At 39.4% G+C, this 24,581-nt stretch overlaps 4 protein-coding genes across 6 annotated transcripts; 2 read left to right on the top strand and 2 right to left on the bottom strand.

The window, feature by feature from the left end:
• Window positions 1-168: 168 nt before the first annotated feature.
• On the bottom strand, window positions 169-12,382 carry p3h1 (prolyl 3-hydroxylase 1). The gene is made up of 15 exons (XM_026932449.3): window positions 11,839-12,382; window positions 10,180-10,332; window positions 9,917-10,106; window positions 9,670-9,801; window positions 8,785-8,924; window positions 7,364-7,453; window positions 7,231-7,283; window positions 6,173-6,294; window positions 5,642-5,796; window positions 4,631-4,726; window positions 4,269-4,419; window positions 2,972-3,089; window positions 2,816-2,891; window positions 2,147-2,287; window positions 169-909 (listed from the first exon to the last, which is right to left on the bottom strand). The coding sequence occupies exons 1-15, from the start codon at window positions 12,331-12,333 to the stop codon at window positions 424-426; spliced, it is 2,598 nt and encodes an 865-aa protein (XP_026788250.2). The 5' UTR covers window positions 12,334-12,382; the 3' UTR covers window positions 169-423.
• A 930-nt stretch (window positions 12,383-13,312) lies between these two features.
• On the top strand, window positions 13,313-18,481 carry c20h1orf50 (chromosome 20 C1orf50 homolog). Its single transcript, XM_026932959.3, has 5 exons — window positions 13,313-13,522; window positions 15,040-15,155; window positions 15,233-15,319; window positions 16,295-16,426; window positions 17,537-18,481. The coding sequence occupies exons 1-5, from the start codon at window positions 13,474-13,476 to the stop codon at window positions 17,720-17,722; spliced, it is 570 nt and encodes a 189-aa protein (XP_026788760.3). The 5' UTR covers window positions 13,313-13,473; the 3' UTR covers window positions 17,723-18,481.
• Window positions 18,482-18,489: 8 nt separating this feature from the next.
• On the bottom strand, window positions 18,490-21,914 carry ap5b1 (adaptor related protein complex 5 subunit beta 1). Its single transcript, XM_026932956.3, has 2 exons — window positions 21,780-21,914; window positions 18,490-21,329 (listed from the first exon to the last, which is right to left on the bottom strand). Exons 1-2 carry the CDS (start codon window positions 21,912-21,914, stop codon window positions 18,693-18,695), a joined length of 2,772 nt encoding a protein of 923 aa, XP_026788757.2. The 3' UTR covers window positions 18,490-18,692.
• Window positions 21,200-24,186, top strand: LOC128317105 (salivary glue protein Sgs-4-like). 3 transcript variants are annotated; one of them, XR_008300605.1, is made up of 3 exons: window positions 21,200-21,334; window positions 21,813-21,967; window positions 22,969-24,185. XR_008300605.1 is itself a non-coding variant. In XM_053227151.1 (2 exons), the coding sequence occupies exons 1-2, from the start codon at window positions 22,697-22,699 to the stop codon at window positions 23,467-23,469; spliced, it is 648 nt and encodes a 215-aa protein (XP_053083126.1). In that variant the 5' UTR covers window positions 22,680-22,696; the 3' UTR covers window positions 23,470-24,186. The 3 variants fall into 3 exon arrangements, 1 of the variants encoding a protein (XP_053083126.1); XR_008300606.1 differs by having other exon boundaries at window positions 21,276-21,407; XM_053227151.1 differs by lacking the exons at window positions 21,200-21,334; window positions 21,813-21,967 and adding an exon at window positions 22,680-22,843 and having other exon boundaries at window positions 22,969-24,186.
• The last annotated feature ends 395 nt before the right edge of the window (window positions 24,187-24,581 follow it).

Genomic DNA, 24,581 nt, shown 5'->3' on the forward strand with positions numbered 1-24,581 from the left:
AGCTTTTTTTTTTTTTAAGTGTAGGATACACTTGCTTCGATCACATAGTTAAAAAAATTGTTTTCCAGAAATATTTTCACATTAGTTAGAAATAGAAGATAGAAAGAGCTCGAAAATACTGGCCAAATAAAACAGACACAGACATTGTTACAATAAAATTATTTGAATTTTATTTCACTGATGGCTCATAGTTTTGGTGTGAATTATCAGTAATATTTTGTTGCTGCTTTTCTTGGGTCCTGAAATGATTTTTTTTTTGTAGTGTTAAAAAAGTTAGCAAAAAAAAAAAAAAAACTTAAAAAAATCTACTCAGATTGTCATTTGCTGTCAAAGAATTTCACAAAAAAATCAGATATTAACATATTAAAAAGTATAAAACGGCAATCTTAAAACAAACAAACAAAAAAAGATTTGCACCAATGCTCATAATTCCTCCTTTTTCTTTTGAGAGTCTGACTTTGAGCTTTTTGCTTTAGGCTGTTTGCTTTCTGTCTTTTTGGACGATGCTTTTACTGTCTTCTTGGCAGCTGGCTTTTCCTTTTTGTCTGCTGTTTTGGCCGCCATTTTTTCTGCCTCTTTTGTTTTCGTCTTTGCTTTTCCTGCTGGTTTGGCTTTGGCTTTTGTCGCCGTTTTAGCCTTTGCTTTTTCTGGAGCCGTGGCTTTTGGCGGTTTGTCTTTGCTTTCCGTCTTTGTGTCAGCTTTCGTGTCTGTCTTTTCCTCTGCCGTTTTGCTTGCTTGCTCTTCCGCGGGTGTTTTCATCTCTTCTGTCGTGGCTGTTTTTCCTCCATCGGGCATCACGCTGTCCTTCTCTGACGCTGTCTCTTGACTGCTGTCCTCCTCCGTTTTCTGGAACTCTGCATCCAGTGGGCTGGAGAGCATTTTTAACAGCTCTTCTGCCTGAATTCGCTCCTGAGGAACCCAAAAAAAAAGTACAACAGCGTGAAATGAATGCAAGATTTTTGAAATGAAAAATGACTTGAAAGCACTTTTAAAACCTCGTTCATCATTTACATTTCATTGTATGTCCACTGTAACCAAAATGTTCACAATATCACAAATATAAAAAATAAAAAAATTTAATTAAAAGAATTCTAAACAGCTTGATTTCTCTAATTCAGGACTTCTCAAATTAATTACAGTAATTTTTAAAATGCGTACAATAACATTTGGGGTATTTACTGGAGATGTTATTACTTTCCACACCCAGATCACATTTCTGTTAGGTAAAAAAAAAAGTCTTTAGTTTTAAGCCGACATTTTTAAGTACATTTGAATGCAGAAATAATAGAAATAATAAGAAAACAGGCAAGTCTCGATAGATAGATAGATAGATAGATAGATAGATAGACAGGAATTAATCAATGAGCATTATCAGGATAGATAGATAGATAGATAGATAGATAGATAGATAGATAGATAGACAGGAATTAATCAATGAGCATTATCAGGATAGATAGATAGATAGATAGATAGATAGATAGATACAATTAATCAATAAGCATTATCAGGATAGATAGATAGATAGATAGATAGATAGATAGATACAATTAATCAATAAGCATTATCAGGATGGATAGATAGATAGATAGATAGATAGATAGATAGATACAATTAATCAATAAGCATTATCAGGATAGATAGATAGATAGATAGATAGATAGATACAATTAATCAATAAGCATTATCAGGATAGATAGATAGATAGATAGATAGATAGATAGATAGACAGGAATTAATCAATGAGCTTTATCAGGATAGACAGACAGATAGATAGATAGATAGATAGATAGATAGATAGATAGATAGATAGAAGGACATAATTAATCAGTAAGCATTATCAGGATAGATAGATAGATAGATAGATAGAAGAACAGAATTAGTCAGTAAGCATGATCAGGATAGATAGATAGATAGATAGATAGATAGATAGATAGAAGGACAGAATTAATCAGTAAGCATTATCAGGATAGATAGATAGATAGATAGATAGATATGTACATTTCCATAACTGCTGTTTAATAGCTGTTAGAATGATAAGATGTGAAGATAAAGGTATATTGGATAGTTAGGGTTGTGGTCAGTGACTCCATGGCTAAGCAGTGAAGAGAACGTTAGCGGTGATAGATAACTGTGTACTGAGTCTTGCCTTTTCATTGTGTCGAGGATCCAGAGTGAACCACAGAGCCACCGCACACCTCTGACCTTTCGTCAAGGCTCTGACTCCATGAGGGTTCTCCTTACCGGCACCGAACGCCACGATGCGACCGCACTGAGGCTTCACCACCGCCTAGACAGAGAGAGAGAGAGAGAGAGAGAGAGAGAGAGAGAAGAAGAAGAAGAATACTGCTTCACAACACATTCACACCTCACTCTTACATTTAACATCGCTTTCTAACAGCAACCAGAATGAGCAGTTTCATTTTTAATAAGAACGATGCGGAAAAAAGTTTTCTTCGTTTTCCAGAGTGAGAATTTTTCAACTCAGTTTCTTAAAGGAATATCAAGGAGAAATAAAAGCATTAAAATACTGAATACATTAATATACATTTTACAATCATGGTAAGTAGGTAGTAAGTGTTAAGTAATAAACCTAAGTTATGTTACACATGTATTACTGACACATGATGTTCAAATAAGGGTTAAGTGCAATATTTATAATGAACACTCAATAGCGCCCCATACTGGTCAAAACATTATTAATAACCACTAGATATTGTTTTACTAATTACATGTGGACAATTGCATGTACAATGCATGTTAAATGAAATATTTTTTAAACGATCCGTATGAACGTATAGATTTGTGAAAATCTTACTGTGATGGTTTTGGCATCAAGCTCTGTGAAGATGAAATCTCCTCCTTCAAAGTCGTCATTGAGGTAGAGAATAGCGCTGAAAGGAGAAAAGCGTATATTGTAAAAAATCAGTAATAACTGAATCATGGCTGTGTGTCGTGCTGGTTTCGGATGTACCTGTAGTCTCGGTGTGTGTACGCTGGCGGCTCTTTGATACACTCGTTCAGTTCGGAGATCAGGAGACAGTTGTCGACGTGTACAGGGTGGCTCAGGTCATCTCGTTCTTCTTGTTTCTCTGCACGGGAAGACACAGAGATACGATGAGCTTAAGCCTTAGTAAATAAAACCTTCTTTCTTTCACTTTGTTGCCTTTACGCCATTTTGTTGCAACGCTGGAGGTTTGCTTAGGATCTTTGTCCTGCTGGAAGACGCACCTGCGACCAAATTGAAATTTTCTGGCATATGTCTTGAGGTGTTGCTTCAGTATTTCTAGATAATCCTCCTGCCTCAGGATGCCATCTATTTTCTGAAGTGCATCAGCCCCTTTCCAGCAACCCCAACCCCTACCCCCTAACATGATGCTGCCACCCCCGTGCTTCACAGGAGAATGGTGTTCTTCAGATTAAAAGCCTTTTTCCTCCATACAGAACGCTGATCATTATGGCCAAACAGTTCAACTTTTGCTTCATCTGACACTCCTCCACAAGGCTGGTGATCACCTGCAAACTCCACTCTTCCTTGCACGACAGCCTTTCAGGCTATGACGACGCCTTCAACTCCTTCACCAGTTCCTTTGTTGTTGTCGTGGGGTTCAGTTGAACCTTCTGCACCAAAGTTCACTCATCCCTGGGAGTTAATCTGTGTCTCTTTCCTGTATGATGCTGTGTCTATGTGGTCCAAGATTTTTAAATTTGTATACAATCGTCTGTACAGATGCTTGTGGTACCTTCAGTGATTTGGAAATTGCTCCTAAGTCAGAATGGACCAGAATTTTTTTTTTTTCCTGAGGTCTTGGTCGAGTTGCTTGGATTTTCCCCATGGTATTGAGGGCAAAACAGGCTCTGGCTGTAAAGGTAGACCCTTAAAAACAGCCACAGTTATCTCCTAATTAGGACAATTGGGCAATCAGAAGCTTCTAAAAGTCATTACATCAACGTCTAGAATCTTGTAGACTGTTGAAAGAAGCAGTCATCTTGGTGTAAGTAAACTTCTGACCCACTGGAATTCTAGTATCGTAAATTAAAGCTGAAATAAAACTGTTACTAAATAAATTGTTTTAAAATGAACTCTGATGTGAAGGAAGTAGACACTTTACTTTTGGTCCGTTAGAGTATGATAACATGAAATGAACAACTGAGATTGAATATCTTTAGCTTAGGTGTATGTTTAACTGTATGTACATCTAGCTGTCAGATTTTTGGATTTGGACTGTATACACTCCAGGACGGTGGCATGTGACGAGAGCTCCTCTTACCCTCGATGGCGGAGCGGCAGACCAGGTGCGAGTAGGAGAAGTACAGAGGAGACTGGAGACTGAAGTACGACTCCACCACTTTGCGCACTTTCTCACTGATGTCGAAAAACAGACGAGCGCTCTTCAGAGGAAGCACACCTTCCTGACCGAGCTGTCACACACAACACAGAGCTCTGATTAAAGAAAACAAATAAAATTCTACATAACGAGCTGGCTACAGTCTCAGGTGATATATAGGAACGAAATAACGTGCTCATAGCATGACATATCACGGATATCTAATTACAACGAAGACTGTTATATTTAAACAGTAAAGAATGATGAATGTCTTGATGGTGCAGAACTTTCTGGAGAAGTCTTACCTTAAGAGCTTTGAGAATAGTGACCCCCTGGAACATCTCGCTGGGTGAGTGAGGACTCGGCCTTCCTCTGTAGCCGTCGCCTTTCTGCGCCGCTGTCTATAGCAAAGCGTTCAAGTGAAATAATGACTCGGTTGTGTTGTAACTGAACAACTCTACAATGTTGCTTTGCACTTATACATGATATACACTTAATCTAATGCCCCTGTACTCATCCGTTTTGCAATTACCCTCCTTTTATATGGACTACAGAAAGGCAATGATGGTCGTTTTGAAACTACAGCAAGAAAATTGCCTTTAAATTCAAGATTTCATTTGATTAAAAATTAATAACCATTTATTTTCAGCTAAATCAAGCACTGCTTTCACGCCTGTTTGTCCAGAACAACGGCCGTAGTGCTGTTTGTACTGATATCATCTTCACTCACTAACAAGACTAACTTTTATTTCGCTAGAATTTTGGCCACCATATTTGTTTTTCTCCCTCTGATTGGTTCAGTGATACTTTTCAAAATTTTCAAAGCTACACTATGAAAAATCTGACTTGTTATCTTGTCATAAAACATAAGACTCAATCAGGTTTCAATAACACCCATAAAACACTTTCTCTGTTGACAGAGTGGGCGAGTGCATGTTTGGGGGCGTGTCCAATGCAGTTTGAATGCACAGAACCTGAATACCTTGATGAGGAGTATAAACGTAGGTACTTCTGTTAGTATTTATTAATTTATTTATGAAATGGCTTCGTCACTGAATGTAAAATTTTATTTAATACAGAACATGTCTATGGTCTTTAAAAATAAGAAAAAAAGTAGTGAGAGGCTTTTAAGTCCCTGAACACTTCAAAGTAAATCTGCAAAATGTCTATCCATTGAGTTGATCATTTGTTTTTCAATTATACTTACAGTTTCTCTTGCAGCAAAGTAAATGAATTATGCTGTACAAGTCCAATAGCAAGGAATCAAACTGATTGAGGTACGTATCTATCACTATTTCCGGAGTCTGAACACTTACATTTGAAAGCCGGTGTAAATCCCGACATTCGTCTTCGGTGATGACTCCGTCCAGCACGACTCGCTGTGAACCGTTCAGAACTTTGGACGTCATGCTGACGGTGATGCCATCGAACACCAAGCTGCCATCTGGAGTAGGTGTCGATTTACTCACTCCTAAAAACAAAACGCGTCAGAAAATAAAGTAAGAGCCAACTTTACGGCATGTTACAGATGAGTGCAAAAGTTAGCATCCCCCATGGACTCTGGCTGGGGAAAAAAATTATGTAGCACTATTATTACACTTGATCTACAAAATTAGAATTCCTATATACTACAGAAAAATCAACAGAGGTTTTTCAGTGGTAGTATTATAACTGAGAGGATCTGAAAGTTGTTTAGATGATAGAAAAGAGGTTGAAGGTAGTTATAATATTTGTATCACATTCATAAAGGGAGGATACAAACTTTTTACTGGTTATTTCTTTTTTTTTTTTCTTGAAGGTGTGCAAACTTTTGCACTTATCAGTACATCTCAGACCAGCCTGCTCACCATCATTAACCATCTTGGCGATGTCCGATGATTCCTTGGTCTTCTCCTCCACTAGCGTCTCGATTTCCTTCATGAGATTGCCGATCTCCTCTGTGATCCGAGCCGCTGTCTCTCGATCAGCCCTGAAGGAGCACAGAGACACAGTCTGAGTCCCATTTCTAATCGCTCATACGAGTGGAATAAAACACACTGCAGCATGCTGTTAAAGGAAACTAATCAATGCCGGGATGGTGTGATTAAGCGTAAAACAGTCAGTGTTTTATTCCTCTTATACAACAGCACTTTTCCAACGATTGCAAGTTTATCTACTAAAGAAAGAGACATTTTTTTATCTGATTATAATTACATTTAATTTAATGCAACCTCTTTTTTCTCTCTCTTTAATTCAATAAGACCGTCCTCTGTCCTGATTACGGCTGGGTTACAAAAAAAAAAAAATCGTGATATTTCAAGACATTTCTACGAAACACGATACGCATCATGAGATGTAGGTGTCTACAAAACAAAACAGTAGTGCTGCATTTAAAAAAAATAAAAACTTTAATAATATTTATTTAATGTGTACAAAAATAAATTAACACTGAAATAAAATTATAAATGAAAATAAAATGGAATAAAATGAACTTTTACAGTTTTTAAGATAAAGAAAAACTTATCAAAAACTACATCAAATCTACTTTCTTGTTATTTTTTTTTAAAAAATAAATCACAATATAAACATCACGACATCACAGAAAAGTGTATCATGACATCACAATATCGATATTGTATCGCAGGTTAAAGCTTTTCCTCTGAGTGCTGACACTGGAGACTCCTTCCATAAATGTTAAATAAGTCTCTCCTTACAGAAACGTTCATCATACAAGACCCTGTCTAAGCTGCTACTATAGAAATGATAAAGCATTAAAACGAAAGCACTTAATATAAACCTGCTGTTAGAGCTGCTGTTATAGAAAATTAATCAACACCTCCTGATTGGAGAATTCAACAGTGCTGTGGTATAATTACATTTAAGCAGAACTCATCATTAGGAAATTAATATCAGATCAATTTATTACTTTTGCTTGTCCCTGAGTTTCTTAGGCATGATTTCTTCCGGCGTCCACATGTCCTGAAAAACAAAAATCAAACAAATTAATAATATCTTCCAAAGTACTACAGAACAGTCTGAACTGCGGGTTTGGGACTTACCGGATCAACAAATGTGATTCCGAATATTTCATATCCAAAATATAAGAGCTCTTTCTCCAGCAAGGAATTCTTGATATACTGCTGAACAATCTAAAAAAAAAATAAATAAATAAAAAAAAAAATTTAAAAAAAAACCCATTAGTACATTACGTTAGTAATAAACACATTAATACTTATATATTTAAATCCCCTGTCAGTTTACTTTCGTAATTAAGTTCATAAGATGGAAGTTAGGTACTGAAGGTCTTCTGCGGTGGATTTATCCACAACGGCAAAAGAAAGAACAGTGTCACTTATTCAAGAGATTAAGAGATTTCATGATTTTTTTTCCTGTTTGTTGTTTTTCTTCTGGCCAAATCGAGTTTATAATTCAGATTATAATTCGTGCTGACGTCAACGCCACCAAATACAGAAATCAGAATTAGCCATGAGCTTAGGTCAGCTCGCCTTTAACCCAATCCAAGGAAACTAAAGTGACTTCTTTCCTGCTCTCTCGGCCTCTTTGTGCCTGAACATGTTAGAATAATTAGAATTTGCACCATTTTATCTGCTCTGTATTAGTACAGTAGTTTATGTGAGGTAATGCTGGCACTTCTACCTCCATAATGAGAATAAGAATTAGCAGAGTGGCTGAACTACGATTGAGATAATCATGATTTATGCCTAGTACTGTAAAAACGTTAGCATTTTTATCCACTTAACACTTTATCCACTTTTTGTAATAATTATGAAATGCATGTGGGCACATTGAAAAGCCAAGATTATGTTTTTCATGTTTGTATAATAAAATCTCAGGTAATCTGATCTTACTGAGCTTCACCACTAAAACGAAATAGTTGATAATCCGCTCACTGATAGTGTGTGACAGCAGACGGTGAAGCTCATTTTAATCGGTTTATTAAACCAGACGTTGCAGTGCAATGCTCTGATGATCGGCACAGCATTTTAAACTCGCTGGGAGAAAAAGTGTATCACACAAAATGCAAACTAACCTGAATGTTGTTGCTTTCCTTTAGAAATATGTACAAAATACACCAACATGCCACGCAACATTCACGAGCCAAAAGCACGGTGGAAGCGCTGCTCTGTCATTCCTACGCACTTTTCTAGCACTAGCACTATGCTGAGGTGTTTACGATGCTGTCAATCATCATATGATCTGACACGCCTACACGGTTCAGAAAGAGTTTTATATTAAATTGTAGTTAGAGATATATCCATTGGTAAATGCTTATTTATTGACAGATCTTAACTGTTGCTAGGAATTTTAATGGAAATGGGTGTGTACATATAACCAGCAATCCCTCCTCCTTCTAGAATACTCCACACTCCAAACAAATAAACACGTCTGCAATGAAGGACAAATCCTGCAGCACGGATGAACAAAAGCCCGGCTGTTTAGTGATGTAGCAAGCGAGCACCTCTCTGGCCGGAATAGCAGCAGCTTTTTCTTCTCCCAGCACGGCCGAGTAATACGCCAAGTTCTGCTTCATCACCTCGTCGTCAGGGCGGAAGAGGAGGAAGGTTTTAGCACATTCGATGGCCTTCTCATATTGCTCGCCTGGAAAAGAGACACAGGAGTCAACCAACAGCAGCAGAAGAGACGATGAATAAATAAATAAATAAATAAATATATAAATAAACAAACAAACATACAGGAGTTCAGATTATACAATTTGACTTTGAGCGAGTTCAGCATGCTAAAATATGATAAAGTACCAGAAGCCAATCAACATCAAGCAGCATTTGGACACGTGCTTACTTACATTTACGGCATTTGGCAGACATCCTTATCCACAGAGACTTACATTTATTTCAGTTATACAACTGAGCAGTCGAGGGTTAAGGGCCTTGCTCAAGGGCCCAGATGTAGGATTAGGATTCAACTTTATTGTCACTGTGCAGAGTATGAAGTACAGAGCCAATGAAATGCAGTTTTCGCATATCTTACTAGCTTACTAGGAAGCTGGAGTCAGAGCACAGGGTCAGCCATGATACGGCGCCCCGGAGCAGACGTGGTTAAGGGCCTTACTCAAGTGCTCAAGAGCAGCAGCTTGATAGTGCTGGGGTTTCCGATCAGTAACCCAGAGCCTTAACCGTTCAGCGACCGCTGCCCCTGTAGCAGCTCGGCAGTACTGGGATTTGAACTTATGACCTTCCAAGCAGAAGTTCAACATCTTAACTGCTGAGCTACCACTGCCAAGCTATCACTTGAATATTTGATTTTGCTTAGAGATGCCCATGCGTGAGTGCAAGTTAAAAAAACCAAAGTCATGCGACAGGGATGAACTGAGAATGTATCGTACTGTTATAGTAGGAAAACTGGAGGTAGTTAAAATGTGACGGCAGGAAGTCTTCGAACGGTTGTTCTCTTCCAGGGGTGGACGCCAGCTCCACGGCGCAGTTCTGCTTACAGTTCAGAACATATAGGTAGTGATCTGTAGTGAAACATCAGCCACATAAACACAATCAGCAACACAACCTGCACATCAACGCACATGAAACACTCATCATAAATGTGCTGAAAATAAAAAAAAGCTGTCTGCTGCTTGCCTGTGATGGATTGAAAGAGGTCAGCGTTGTACTCCATGTAGTTGTATCCGTCGTAGTCGTACACGCCCTCGCACAGCGCCCGGCACTCGGCGTCGGCAGTGAAGTACTCCTCGATCGCCGGCTCGAAGTGTCCGATGGAGGAGAGAAAATCGTCCGCGCTGTACAGCCGCTTCCCTTCCAGAAACTCAGCCTGAAACATCATGTCATTTAAACACCAGGTAAGGTGATCCAGCACATTTCTCGAATTCATTTCACCGTCTCACCATGTGCGGTCTGGCCTCGAGGTCTTTAAAGTCCGTCTCCTGCACGCCGGCCATCAGGCTGTAGTACTCCAGGTTCTGTCTCATCTCCACGTGGTCCGGGTTCGCTATGTAGAACGTGTTCGCAGCAGCCACGGCTTTGTCGAGCTTGTTTATCTGCGTACGCGGACAGTTGAGGTGTTATTTTAAACTCTGATACGTCACAGGTCTATTACACATACACATAACAGTAACGACAACCGTAATTTGATGTACATGTAAATCAGTGGTGTGATGAAAAAATGAAAAAAAAGACAGTTAACAACTTTACTGCCTCAGAAAATATTTAAAAATATTTAAATATAATTTTAAAACCAAAAACTGAAATAACAAACTGACAAAAAAAATGCTGGACATACAATTGTAGTTCAATTAAAGGCTGAGGAAAGAAAAAAACTATCAAAAGCTTTTAATTTTAATGACATTCATTTATGACATCAATTTTATAGCAATATTTTTGATGTTTGACGCTATTTTATGTTTATTACAGTTTAATTATTCAAGTTATTACAAATTAATAACCTTCTGAAGGTAAAGTACATGCTACGTAAAAGTAAACCGCTAAGTACTTCCGCATACGACAACTACAGTAACCATGGTAACCAGTGCGGCGATTACTATGCTACTATTAAAAAAACATAGTATGCTGTTTGGGACGTACCATGTAACGTTAGCATCTTATGCTAACACTTAACGCCTGAATAGAGAATAAATGCGGGTTTTTGATGTTATGTCTGACATTTATACGGTCAATATGTAAAATATTTTTAAATTCATGAATGAATAGTGATGTCTGTGACTTGAAGGAATCTTTTTAACGACTTTAAATGTGTTTCGGCATGTACCATTTAACTCCACCTAAAGACGTGGCACCCAGATCTCAGTGTGGGAGGGGGGCTGGGGTTCAGGGCAGTGATGTGTCGTTCACAAAGGAGTCGGCTCTTTGAGTCGGCTCTTCTAGGTGAACGTTGAGAGTCGACTCCCATATATGAGCGTGTTTTTTTGTTTGTTTGTTTGTTTTTTTGGAAGATTTAGACATTTATGATATCCCATGTATCAGTATAACTTGGTAATAATGTTAAAAATTTAATTCTAACGAATCACTGATACAACAGGGAATAATACCTTTAAAAACATTAATGCAAGGATATTTACTGTATTGTATACTTACAATTGTAGTTCATTTGATTTTTTGTGATTATTTAAACAGACTGTAAATCTATTTAACGCAAAGTAATGTTACTTTGATCATTAGAAAGAGATAATGTAAAACCTCAGGACACAATTTAATCGTAAACGCTGGAAAAAATGTAGTGAATCGTTTGGGAGCTGAAAGAGTCGAGCTGAACCAAATGATCCGACTCACTGAAAAGATTCAGAATTTCCATCACTAGTTCAAGAAGGTAAAAAAGTGATCTTTGGTTTAATAAAAGCGCTCAGAAACTGTCTAAAACTGCGGTTTGTGGTGGGACATAATCACAAAACAACATAATCTGATCATCGTCATGGATAGATTGGTGTACTTTGTGATGTTAAATTTGCATAGTGTGCAGTCATGCATGGTCTGAAGAACTATCTGAATAATAATAATAATAAGGAGAAGAAGAACTGAATCATGTTTACCTTAAAATAAGCCACTTGCAGGTAATTATACGGAGTCCTCTTCTTGAACTCGAGCTCCACCTCGTCACTGACTTTGTGCACAGACGGTGGCCCGAGTTTCTCCACCTCGCACCGGTTCACGCACTCGGCCCGCTTCAGCACGCGCTGGAAAAACCCCAGGTCCTGGACGGGACCGGCGCCGGGAAGCGGAACGGGAGAGCCGGGCTCGGAGTGCTGGAAGGCGGTGAGGTTGGCGCAGAATAAGCGGCACTGAGCCTTCACTTTGCGCACCGTGCCCTTGTTCCTCAGCGCGCGCTCCATGTTCAGGATGACCGAGAGCCAGTCCTGCTTGTAGTACGCTTCCACGGCGTTGTCGAACAGCAGGTCGTACGGCTCCAGAACACCGCCGAGCTCCGCTTCACACGAGCCCGGTTCCGAAACGGACAGAACCAGGAGCAGAGCGAGCAGAAACACGGCGGAGGACATGATGGACCAGCAGCGCTCTCGAGCTCTCATCACAGATCTTCACCAAAGAGCTGCAAACTTTTCCTTCCCCCTAACCAAGGGGGCGGAGCAACAGCTATAAAGGGTGGGGCAGCAGTAAGAGGGGGCGGGGCAACAGCTATAAAGGGTGGGGCAGCAGTAAGAGGGGGCGGGGCAGCATCTATAAAGGGCGGGGTAGTAGTAGTAGTAGTAGTAGTAGTTAGAGGGGGCGGAACAACAGCTATAAAGGATGGGCAGTATTTGGAGGGGGCGGGGTAACACCTTTAGAGGGCAGGGCAGTAGTTATAGGGGGCGGAGTAGCATCTATAAAGGGCGGGGTAGTAGTTAGAGGGGGCGGGGCAGTGGTTGGAGGCGTAGTGGCAGTTTTAAAGGGCAGGGCAGTATTTGGAGGGGGCGTGGCCTTAGACACATGGGACAGTGCTACTGTCTATCACGGAGCACTGCTAGATAAATAAATCATACATTAAATAAAGAAAAATGTGCAGTTTGAGTTACACTACACTCCATAATTATTAGCACCCTTCAAGAGAATGTGCAGAATTAACTATAAATTTATTTACATAAACAAACAAAGTCCACTGGCACCATCAGGAGAATGCACAAAATGACAAAATTATTGTATAAAATACACGAAATTAATATAATTGCGCTCAAATAATTGAACAAATGAATGGCCTTTATTCGAAGCAAAAAACGCGGTCGTATAGTTGTTTTATTAGTGCACGTTGAAAAGTTGCCCTCTTCAAGATGGCGGCTCAATTGACGTGTCTGGTCATAATCATATTTCCGGTTATATATGACCACAAAACTGCCAGACAAAATATTTTAATATTTTCTTTAAAAAAAACACATTATTGTTTTGTACTTGAACCTACACTGTCTTAAAAGAAATATATTACAGAATTATTCTCCAAATAAAAAGTATTATTATGAAAAAACAATATTTTTGGGGTATTTATTCAGGCGTTTTAAGAAGCCTACTCATAACCGGAAACGCAGGCTTGCAAAGTTGTTTTGCCGAATCAGTATATTTATCAGACTCGCTGGTTCTGAAACGTGAATGAAAAAAGGTTGAATGACACTATTGATAGTATTTTAGCTAGAATTAAATCTTAATATCAGCAAAATACAAGTGAACATTAGCGCTGCGAAATGGATAAAGCTGTCAGTTTACCGAATCAACCTGACAACTTGAGCACAGGTGAGAGCACAGAGTGGAGAATAATCATCATTATTAATGATCAGAGAAGTGTAGAGCAACAAACCTGACAGCTCAGCTTTACAGCAGACAGGAATCACTCACTAATATGTTTTAATACACAACTGGCAGTTCTTCTCAGTCTGTTACAGCTAATTATTCTGTTAGTGAAGATCTAGAGAATAATAATTAAGTTATAATTAAAGTAAATCTCACCTTGAGACCTGAAAGGTGAATGTCTGTTATCTATATTTATTTATTTGAATTATTTCTTCTAAGTAAGGACTGATAAAACTCTGTGCTGTGCTGTGATGAAGCAGACTTACTGTCACAACCTCATTATATCAAGTGTTTATTCTTCTGATATCACAGAAATTTAAGCGATGATTACAATATTTTATTTTGTGGAACGTAAGCGAAAAGTTCTTTTAATCACTGTTTGTCATTATCAGCGGCTATAAACAGTCGTCCCTCACCAGCCTTCCTTCTATCTCGCTCTTAAAGCACTCTGTCTGTTAACGCTGACACTGGAGACTCCTTCCATAAATGTTAAATAAACGTCTCCTTACAAACGTCGTTTAAAATCGGTTTATGTGCAGCGTCCACTGTGCAAGTCGCTGTGAATGAGCTGTTACTACAGAAACGATAATGTGTTAGAATTAATATATACCTGTGATTTGCAGCTGCACTATTCTCTGAGCTGCTGTTATAGAAAATTAACCAACACTGTCTGACCAAACAAAATCAACAGTACAGTGGTATAAAAAACAAATAATCTGCAATTTTTAATTTATATATTCTGTCCAATGTGGAGTTCAGTCTGATTTCATAGTGCTACTTATCAAGTTGTTGTTCCTCTTTCGGCTGCTCCTGTTCACTGGTCCTGATCACTGGTCCGCGTATTTGATTTGGAACAGTTTTTACACCGGTTGCCCTTCCTGATGGAACCCTCCCCAAGTTTATCCGGGTTTGGGACTGGCACTGAGAGCGTACTGTTGCACGTAACTCCAGTGGCTGGGGTCGGTTCCCTCACCAGGGTTCGAACCCGTGCCGCAGCGGTGAGAGCACGGTGGCCTAACCACTAGTCCTCCAGGGATCCCTTAGTGCTGCTTATCAAGTACTAGTACTTTTAAGGCCTTAATATGTGTGATCAAATAATGATGAATTGACAGAACCATAATTTCTATCTCTTCTGTATTCTGACTAATCCCGCCTCCTGTACTGGGATTGCTTATAGTTTTAAAACAAACGTTTAAAAGTCATATATTCTACCAAAAAAAAGCTTTTCAGACTGTTTGTGTTCTTATCACTTAAAATGATAAGACTCGCTCCTTTTCTGGAACATCTTCAAAGAATACTTTGTTCACTCAGGTTTTTATGTAATTTGTAAGCCACGCCCCCTTGTTTGATTGCCATCGGAAATGCATTATCGTTACCTGCTGTTACATAAGCAATTCAAATGTTACACATTAGCTAGCAGCATAACCTGCTGGCATTGACGTTTCATGTTAATATTTCAGTCACGCTGGTGGAAACCAACAGCAATCCAAACGGACTGGAGCTGGTGAGCTCTTATCACACCAACCGAGTCGGAGATCCCATGGACCTCGTCACTCTGGCTCAGCAGGTTCAGAAGGTACGCTGGGTTTTCACATGAAGCCTCACACATTATTCTGTTCCTGCTAATCAATACGGCTTCCTTCTGTACTTTAGGGAGACGAATTTGTCCGAGCAAATGCTTGCAACAGGTTGACCGTCATTGCCGACCAAATAAGATACTTGCAGGAGCAAGCGAGAAAGGTGAGAAATATTTATATCACAGCGCTCAATGTGCTCAATTTGAATTCTCAAATCTGATTGGTCAGGTGTTGATTAATTTTCTATAACAGCAGCTCTGACAGTAGTGCAGGTTTTCATTAATGCGCTCATTCTAATACGTTATCGTTTCTGTAGTAACAGCTCATTCGCAGGGACTCGTACGGTGGACACGCCACACAAACGCATTAAATAACGTGTGTAATCATGGATCTGGTAAAGGTTAAGATTTCTTGAAGATTTTCAGGACGGGAAACTTTACGCTTAGCGGTTTCTCAGTCACATGACAATGAACATGAAGATTTTGTCTTATTATCTTCAAACGAGAGGAAAAAAATAGAGGCTGGTGAAGAAACGACTGTTTAGAGCTGCTGTAACGTAAATGAGAACAGGAACTAACTTGTTTCATGGACCTTAAACATTAAATGTAACTATAAATGGATAAAAAGTATGGTGTGCTGTTCTTTAATGAATAAAAACATAATTGTTGGGGAAATGAAACGCTTCATCACACCACCACATCGTTGATTATTGTCCTATAACAGCACGTCCCAAAGTGTTTTATTCCTTACTTAATACCACAGAGATATATAAAAAAAAATCCTTATTTGCTTTCCTGTACATATGATTTTAATATATTAGTGCTGTGTTTTTGTATAATAAGTAAGAGTAAGAGTAAGATATTCCTTTATTTGTCCCGCAGTGGGGAAATTGCATTTAGCAACAGCAGGGGTACAGTACAGAAAGAGTATGCACACAAGAACAAGGTAGATTAAAAACTATTCTGTACATAAATGGCTTAGATAGTGCTAAAAGCAAAAATCCTAACACAAAACAAAAACAAAAAAAAAAAAAAAAAAAAAAAAGGAGGTTGTACAGGTACAGGTTGGTTGAGAATAGTGTAACAGACCAATAATATGTTTTAAAGTGTGAATAATCATTAAATATATTTTGCTTCAGGTGTTAGAGGAAGCTAAGAGGGATGCTGATCTCCACCATGCAGCCTGCAATGTTGTGAAGAAGCCAGGAAACATGTACTACCTGTACACGCGTGAATCTGGCCAGCGTTACTTCTCTATACTCTCCCCGAAGGTAAACTGTTCACAGTGCTGTTACTGAATTTCATTTAATAGCCATAGCAACAAATTAACAAGACCTACTTTAGGCTCAGAGTGTGTACGCAGAGTCTGTACGACAGCTATCCGTATCATCACTATCCATATCAGCTGATTCACATAACTCACACAAAGTCATGAAAGTAGGCGGAGTTTCTCTGGAGGTTATAGAGTGATGGCTTGACATGCACAAGTAAAGCAAATAAACGATTCTGAAATGAATCTTGGCGTCTCTCATTTGACATTAAAATACGATTTTATGTTAAATAAAAATGTGCAAATATTCGCTGGTTGTCCAGGGTCCCAAACACAGCCAAGGGTGCCAATACTTTAATCTTTAATGAAAATATAATCAGTTTTGCATTTTCTGTCAATCAAATCAAACATGTTTCTACACTAGTCATTAGGGCACTATGTCAGGCTCCATTATGTTGTATCCTATGTAGGGAGCACACAGTGACCTGGAAGCCATTTTGTCCCAACTAGAAGATGGTGGATTTTACTCAGATCACAAGGAAAATATTAAACATTGATGGTTTCTTTAATCCACCAGAAAGTGGACCTGCATGAGAAACCTTTCGATTTAGATTTCAGTGCCTGTAGAGAAGCGGTTCCAGTCAAAGGCGTTAATCAGGACATCTGTGCAAATGTTTAAACAACATGCACTATTTTAGCTCCGCCCACTTGTCCTGGTAAGGTTCAAATGGTATTTGAAGGAATGAAGGTGGAAATACGATGTAGTAAATTTTGTAGAAGAGAGAACCATAATCTTCATATAGATCATTAATTAATACAATAAAAATATTCTTAAGAAGATTCATTGCGCGGTACTTAAGTAAGAAGGATAAAGAAATTCAGCACAGGTTTTTCAGTAAGGCGTGGCTTGTATGGTAGTGGAAACGGCAACAACGTTAGAACCGAGCTGCACCGTCCGGTGGAAAAGCACTATTATAGATTCCTATGAAATGGAAAACTGATGAACGGAATATGGAATACTGTCACAGGAATTGTGAACGTGTCCATCGGTGCATGAAAGTACATGTTTATCTTTATAACAGTCTTTTTTTGTTTGTTTGTTTGTTTTAAGGAATGGGGTCCTAGTTGTCCACACAAGTTCCTCGGCGCTTACAAACTGCAGTACGACATGTCCTGGACTCCGCTAGAAGATGTTGAAAAACGGGAAGCTGAAATCAGTGTAATGGACAAACTCCTGAACAGTCAAATCGCTCTTCCATCCAGCGCAGAACCAAACTTCGAGGGTCTTCCAAACTGACCAGACACTGAGTGTGTTTACATGTACAACATAATCAGATAACTGCAATAAATCGAAATTAAGATTGTCAATTTAAACACATTTACAGGAAATGAAGTAATCAGATAATGGGTGTGCATGGACGAGTCAGTAGTCTGTAATCTTTTTCTGTACTAAACCTACAGAAGAACAGACGTGCTTTATTCTTTATTTCAGGGGTTTGTGGTTGCAAATTCCTTACAATGCTGCCCTTCAAGTGCATCAAGCCAGATTAACAGTATACATGCACCAAATAACCTGATTTTAAACAAACATCCAGACTCTATTATAAGCCTAATCCGATCTAAATGATCACACCATGCTGTTTACACGGCCACTTGAATGATCTAATAATTCAGATTATACTTATAATATCAGCATTAGTGTGCAATGATAAGGGACTACTTTATAATGTGGTCATGAAAAAAGCCATTTTGGTTTTCTCAGATATGACTGGGATGAATTGGGACATAGGAATGTTCAGCACTGTGGAGTTCTCGATTCTGATTGGTCAGAAAGTGTAAAGTGTAAAATGTTCTGTAAGGAGACATTTATTTAATATTCTGTGGAAGGAGTCTCCAGTGTCAGTGCTTTGTAACATTTTTTTTTTTTTTTTAGGTCCATAGTTCTAAGCTGTGGTTACTGTGTGTAAAAATTCGTATGATCTGCCCTAACAGTACAACACTGCTGCTTGAAAATCTTGTAATTTAAAAAGAATAAAAATGCAATTGTGTGATTGTATTTTATTACAGCAGTTTCAGTTATTTACTTCAATATACATAATTCTGGACTTTACATAGTTTTGTATGTAGCTACCTTTGAAGCAAACACATCAAAATATAATTCAATGCAATCAATTGTAATACAAACATGATAAAAATGCATATTCAATTAATTCAATTAAAATTCAGCACATGCCTAACAGCGTATCCCAGAACGGGTCCTCAACTCATCAGCTGTCATCAGTTGTTGTGTTACACTGTGCTGTTATGTTTTGTAAGTAGGAGTTGACATGAGGCAGCAGTTCCCAGTTGTCTGTTGCAATGCTGACTTGAACAGCGTCCTCACCCTCTCTGATCGTCAATAAAACGTGAAAAAGAGGTGGAAGGAAAAATAGGACCTTCCACACATTTAGTTCTTGTGAAATCACATAGCCCTGGAAATTCTTCGTAATCAGATCCGCTAGAGTGTCACTTCCAGTCTTAAAACAAAACAGGCTCGTCTCTGAAGTGCTAGGTTCCCCTGAGGATATAGAGTCCCAAATCCGATCAAACACATCCTCTTTGCGCTGAAGTGATGTACCTAGCGGTAAAGGCACGGGCAGAAATATCTCAGGGAACGACACTTTAACATTGGGGAGATGAGTGTGCCAAGACTGGCCGTCTTCCGTAGTGAAAATGGCGCTCACTTGTAAACTCGTTGGGTACGGGTGATACGGCTTCAGCGTCACGCTGACTTGATGCGGCTTCCTGTCTCTGAAAAGGCACGGTACATAGATGTCGTTCACTTTTGCATAGTGCGACGTGTTGACGTCAAAATGCAGGCATATGGTGAAGATTCGATCGAATCTAGGATCCGTAGCATTTGCGTGAGTCAGGGTGTACCTCAAAGTGACCTCTGAGGCAAAGCCTGGGGTTTTGAGTTGCTCTTGGTAAACCTCATACAAGTCCTTCTCAGTCAGGACTTCTGTACTTGGAACTGCATCCTGAGAGCCATTTTTGTGAATCTTTGTAAGCTGAAGGACACAACTCTCAGTCTGAAGAACTGTCAAACAACTGCCAAGGTCTTCACTTGCAGTGATGGCTGACAACGATCGGACTTTTGTCTGTCCTCCTATGGGGGCTTTGGCGAGGATGCCAGCAAGTTTTTCCCAGGACAAGTTGGTAAGAAGGGTGTAGTAGAACCGAGCGTGGTCTTGAATGTCTCTGTCCTCATAGTGTCTGGACATGTGCTGCAGGAGATCCGCCAGTTCAATGAACATCTGATTCAGCGTCGGATGCTGGAGCAAGTTGCGGCATACCGCCAGAATGGCAGTGCCGACGTGCCAGCTCCTCCTTTCACAAAGGTTGGAATTGACAAGGATGTCGAGAAGGAAGCAGATGGTACTTCTCTGGGTGATCTGACTCTCCTGTGCCACTCGAGCCAAGATTTTAAGATGCCAACCCAAACTCTGAAGGGTGAGTTGCAAAGGAGGCATTTCCACAATGCACAATTGAAGAGCTTTCAACAACCGGACCGACCAAAGCGAATCCTCTAAGTGTTCCTGGATTCGATCAGTGAGATTGATCAGATTTGGCGCAAGGTGACAGTTTCTGGAATACAGCTCACGTAACCGGTGGACAATTTTTTCGGAAAGGTTCTCCATGTGGTTGAAGTGCAGGAGGAAAATGAAAATCGCTTTGAAAGATGTCACTACCATTTCCCTGCTGCCGTGATTGTCTACAATTCTGAGCAGAGCCATCACATGATTGATCAAATATCCCAGACCTTGGCCATCCTCTTCTTCATTTGCCTCGAGGTGTACCAGGCAGAGAAGGTTTAGTCTACAAAGCATTGTGGTGCTGTCGTTGAACACAGTAGGGAAGAGGAATAGAGTAAGCTGAGGCGTGATGAGGACAGGCAAGCACTCCTCTCCACTGCTAGAGATCGGTCTGTTCTCGGGAAAGTGAAGAATGCAGTCCATGTAAAAGAGCTTCTCGGGAGTTCTCAGTAGGGGATGTTGCGCCATTCCTACAAGACGCTTGAGCAAGAAATGTTCATCCTCGGCAGTGAAGAGGCTATCAGTGAACGTACCTTTCATAAACAGTGTGGCGTGCATCAGCTCCACCTCGGTCGTTCCGAAAAGCCTGAGCAACTGAGACTTGAATATGGCCGGAGAGATGCCTGGTACCATCGCCACCATCTCTACAAGTCCTCGGAGCAAGGCGGCCTGCGAGGGAGATGTCATCAAATAGGACTCCTCCAAGAGCAAGGACATTATGGACTTCAGCTCTTTGAAATCCAGCGTCGTCGGCAGCTGTGGAACTTGCGCCATGCTTATAGACAGCATGGACTTTCCAAACCTGGCAGATTTCCACGCAAAGCCTTCGTTTCCGGCTAAGACGCTCCTAAGCTTAGCATTATCCACATCTTTTTGTTGGGTCAAAAGCTGGATTGCGTTCTTGAGAGCCTGTGTATAGAGGGTGCAGTACGACTGATGCAGAACGGTGGTTTCCTGCTGCTTAAAATAATAAAGAGCCTCTAGCTTTTGTGACAGAAGGCCCGGTTGGCAGTTCTCCATTTCCCTAAGACTTTCGCAAGCGGTGGCTCGGACTGAGTGGAGAGTCGGACCACCCGCGTTATCGTTTGTGTCCTGAATCAACATAAACAGAAAGTTCAAATAGTCCTCAGCGACTTTCGTTCGGTTGGCCAGGCACAATGTGCATATCAAAACATTGGTGATAGCCAGCATGAGGTGGCACTTTAGACTGAAGGATTTCTGTGGAGTAAAGTTGAGAATCGACACGAGCTCCTGCGCTGTCTCCTCTCCCGCTGACGTGGTCGGGCAAAGGACCGTGGGATGCTCCAATAATACAGACAGCAGGAGTATCTAGGGTAAAAAGAGGAACAAATTATTCATATTCCTATGTAAAGCTCAAAGTTTTTAAATAATCTAGTGTGAACACAGGTGAGTTGTGTTTTTTTTTGGTACACATCCACCATAAGATTAAAACACTAAGGCATCTGTTATCAAAAATACATCTTTAATTGACATCTTTAATTTAAATTTCCATGCTCGCTGCCATTTTCACTCTTGAAAGCACAGTTTTCTTCCATAATGTGACGTGTTTCCGAATGAAACCAGATATTCGGAGATATGAAACCAGATAAATCAGGAAATAATGTGTGGCTAGACTTTAGCTTTATGTATCATGATGATATTGGTTAATAAAAAGAAAAGGAAAATATTTATTATATTAATGTTGCTGTTTGTAATAATAATAATAATCATAATAATAATAATAATAATATTGTTATTATCCCTGTGTTTTTGACTTACCTTCTTACTGTCATTTGCTTTGTCATCCCTCAGTTTGTCAAGAAGTTCAGCTAAAAAACTCTCAGAGGTGGTGCAGGACAAAAACTGAGTTGGACTCAATAAAAAAGAGGAAATTCTCTGATCCCAGGAGGTCATGATGAGGATTTATGGTGATGATGATGGTGGAGCTGTGATGAAATAATAAACAGGTTGTTCTTTAAATTAGCTGTATGTTTAGTAACAGTTCATTTGCTCTAAAGGACACAGAAGATAGATGTGAAATGAGTACACAACCCTGACTTTCTCATCCTATTGAGTAGAGAAGTATGTGTGCATGCTGAGCCAGAGTGCCTTAATGTGCCTCAAAAACAACTACATAACACCACAAAGTGCATACTTACAGCTACACAAAGGCTCCTGCTCACATGTAGTAGCCTTTCACTGTAAAATCGCTCATGAAATGTGTAGTTTTCAGACTGATTTTCCCCTCCAGCTCCTCTCCACTTCTCCTCCTCTCTGTCGCCAAAGCTCACCAGGTCATGTGATCGTGGCTTCAGGTCACGTGACTCGACCCTGCTCATAAAACATGTATGCAGTATATTTTCTCCATCCATCACATGTATAATACAATCACTATAAGACTTTTTATATCAGACGCTAGGATGTAAATGATATGGTACACTTTTAACCAAAAAAAAGTAAAAGCGAAGAAAATAGCAAACGCCCAAATAAATTTGAACCGACTTTTAATTTGGCATGAGTTTTAAAAAAAAAGAAAGAAAAGAAAAAGAAAAAACGCTCTACTGCCACCTTATGGCGAGCTGAATACAAAGAGAGAAGTAGATCAAAATAATAGAAATAATTGTAGAATAAACAAATCAAATTAATAATAATAATAATAATAATAATAATTGTATTCATTATCCAATCAGCCAATCATGTGGCATCAGTGCTACACAAAAACAGGGAAACAGAACAGGGAAAAGCGTGATCTCAGTGGCGTGGATGTTGGTGCCAGGTGCTTTGATTATTTCAGAAATCCTGGGATTTTCACTCACAACAGACTCGGTTCCAGCTGGAAAAAGGTTTGTGAGTTCTGAGATGCTTTTCTGCTCACAATGGTTGTAAAGAGTGGTTATCTGAGTTACCATAGCCTTCCTGTCATCTTGAAGCAGACTGGACATTCTCCTCTGACCTCTCTCATCAACAGAACTGTTCTCATCAACCACAGATCCGCTCTCATCCACCACAGAACCGCTCTCGTCAACCACAGAACTGCTCTCGTCCACCACAGACCTGCTCTCATCCACCACAGAACCGCTCTCGTCAACCACAGATCCGCTCTCGTCAACCACAGATCCGCTCTCGTCAACCACAGAACTGCTCTCATCCACCACAGAACTGCTCTCAACAACCACAGACCTGCTCTCATCAACCACAGACCTGCTCTCATCAACCACAGACCTGCTCTCATCAACCACAGACCTGCTCTCATTCACCACTGAACCGCTCTCGTCAACCACAGAACCGCTCTCATCCACCACAGAACCGCTCTCATCCACCACAGAACCGCTTTCATTCACCACAGACCTGCTTTCATCAACCACAGAACCGCTTTCATTCACCACAGAACCGCTCTCATCAACCACAGACCTGCCACATACTGGATATTTTGTTGTTTTTCGCACTTTCTCAGATCAGCAGTTTCTGAAATACTCAGACCAGCCTTTCTGGCACCCAATTTATTTATTTTTTTGCCATGTTTTTTCCCCAATTCTGTTGTTTGACGTGAATACCTGTGTCTATATGCCACATGGAGTTCCTGTTAAAATGGCTAGTGAGTGTATAATACTATATAATTAAAACTAGAGGTTATATGGCACGTAGCGGTGTTGATGCCAATAACAAAATACGGTGGATCGGATATCGGAGAAAACATATCGGCTATCGGATCCTGTAACAAACAGCAAAGACTGGAATTGGATTTGGAACAGAAATTTATTTTGGAACCGGAAATGTTTATATATAAAGAGACTTGACTGTTTTTTTCTTTTGTTAGGATTGATTTTATTATATTTATGTTTACTTCTGGTTTTGCAGCTAATCCCTGACAGCCAGCAGTCAGTCACTGCTGTCTGAGAAGTGAACTATTATGAAATATGGTACCTACTTTACTGAAACATTTGTTCTATAAGATTTAATTTTGTGTTGGAAAAGTAATGTTTGGAAATCTAAAATGTTTTTTACTGACTCAGTAATGCAGAAATCATAAAAGAAACATCTGTAACAAAATGTGTACTAAAGAAATGGAGTGTCTAAGACTTCGGAGTTTAAAAAAGAAATTATGATAGATAGATAGATAGATAGATAGATAGATAGATAGATAGATAGATAGAAAAACAGATAGATAGATGGACAGACGGACTGACAGACAGACAGACAGATAGATAGATAGATAGATAGATAGATAGATAGAGATATACAGACAAACAGATAGATAGATAGATAGATAGATAGATAGATAGATAGAGATATACAGACAAACAGATAGATAGATAGATAGATAGATAGATAGATAGAGATATACAGACAAACAGATAGATAGATAGATAGATAGATAGATAGATAGATAGATAGATAGATAGATAGATAGAGATATACAGACAAACAGATAGACAGACAGACAGATAGATAGATAGATAGATAGATAGATATATACAGACAAATAGATAGATAGATAGATAGATAGATAGATAGATAGATAGAGATATACAGACAAACAGATAGATAGATAGATAGATAGATAGATAGATAGATAGAGAT

The sequence above is a fragment of the Pangasianodon hypophthalmus genome, chromosome 20, assembly GCF_027358585.1.
Source record: "Pangasianodon hypophthalmus isolate fPanHyp1 chromosome 20, fPanHyp1.pri, whole genome shotgun sequence".
In the NCBI taxonomy this organism is placed as follows: Eukaryota; Metazoa; Chordata; class Actinopteri; order Siluriformes; family Pangasiidae; genus Pangasianodon; species Pangasianodon hypophthalmus.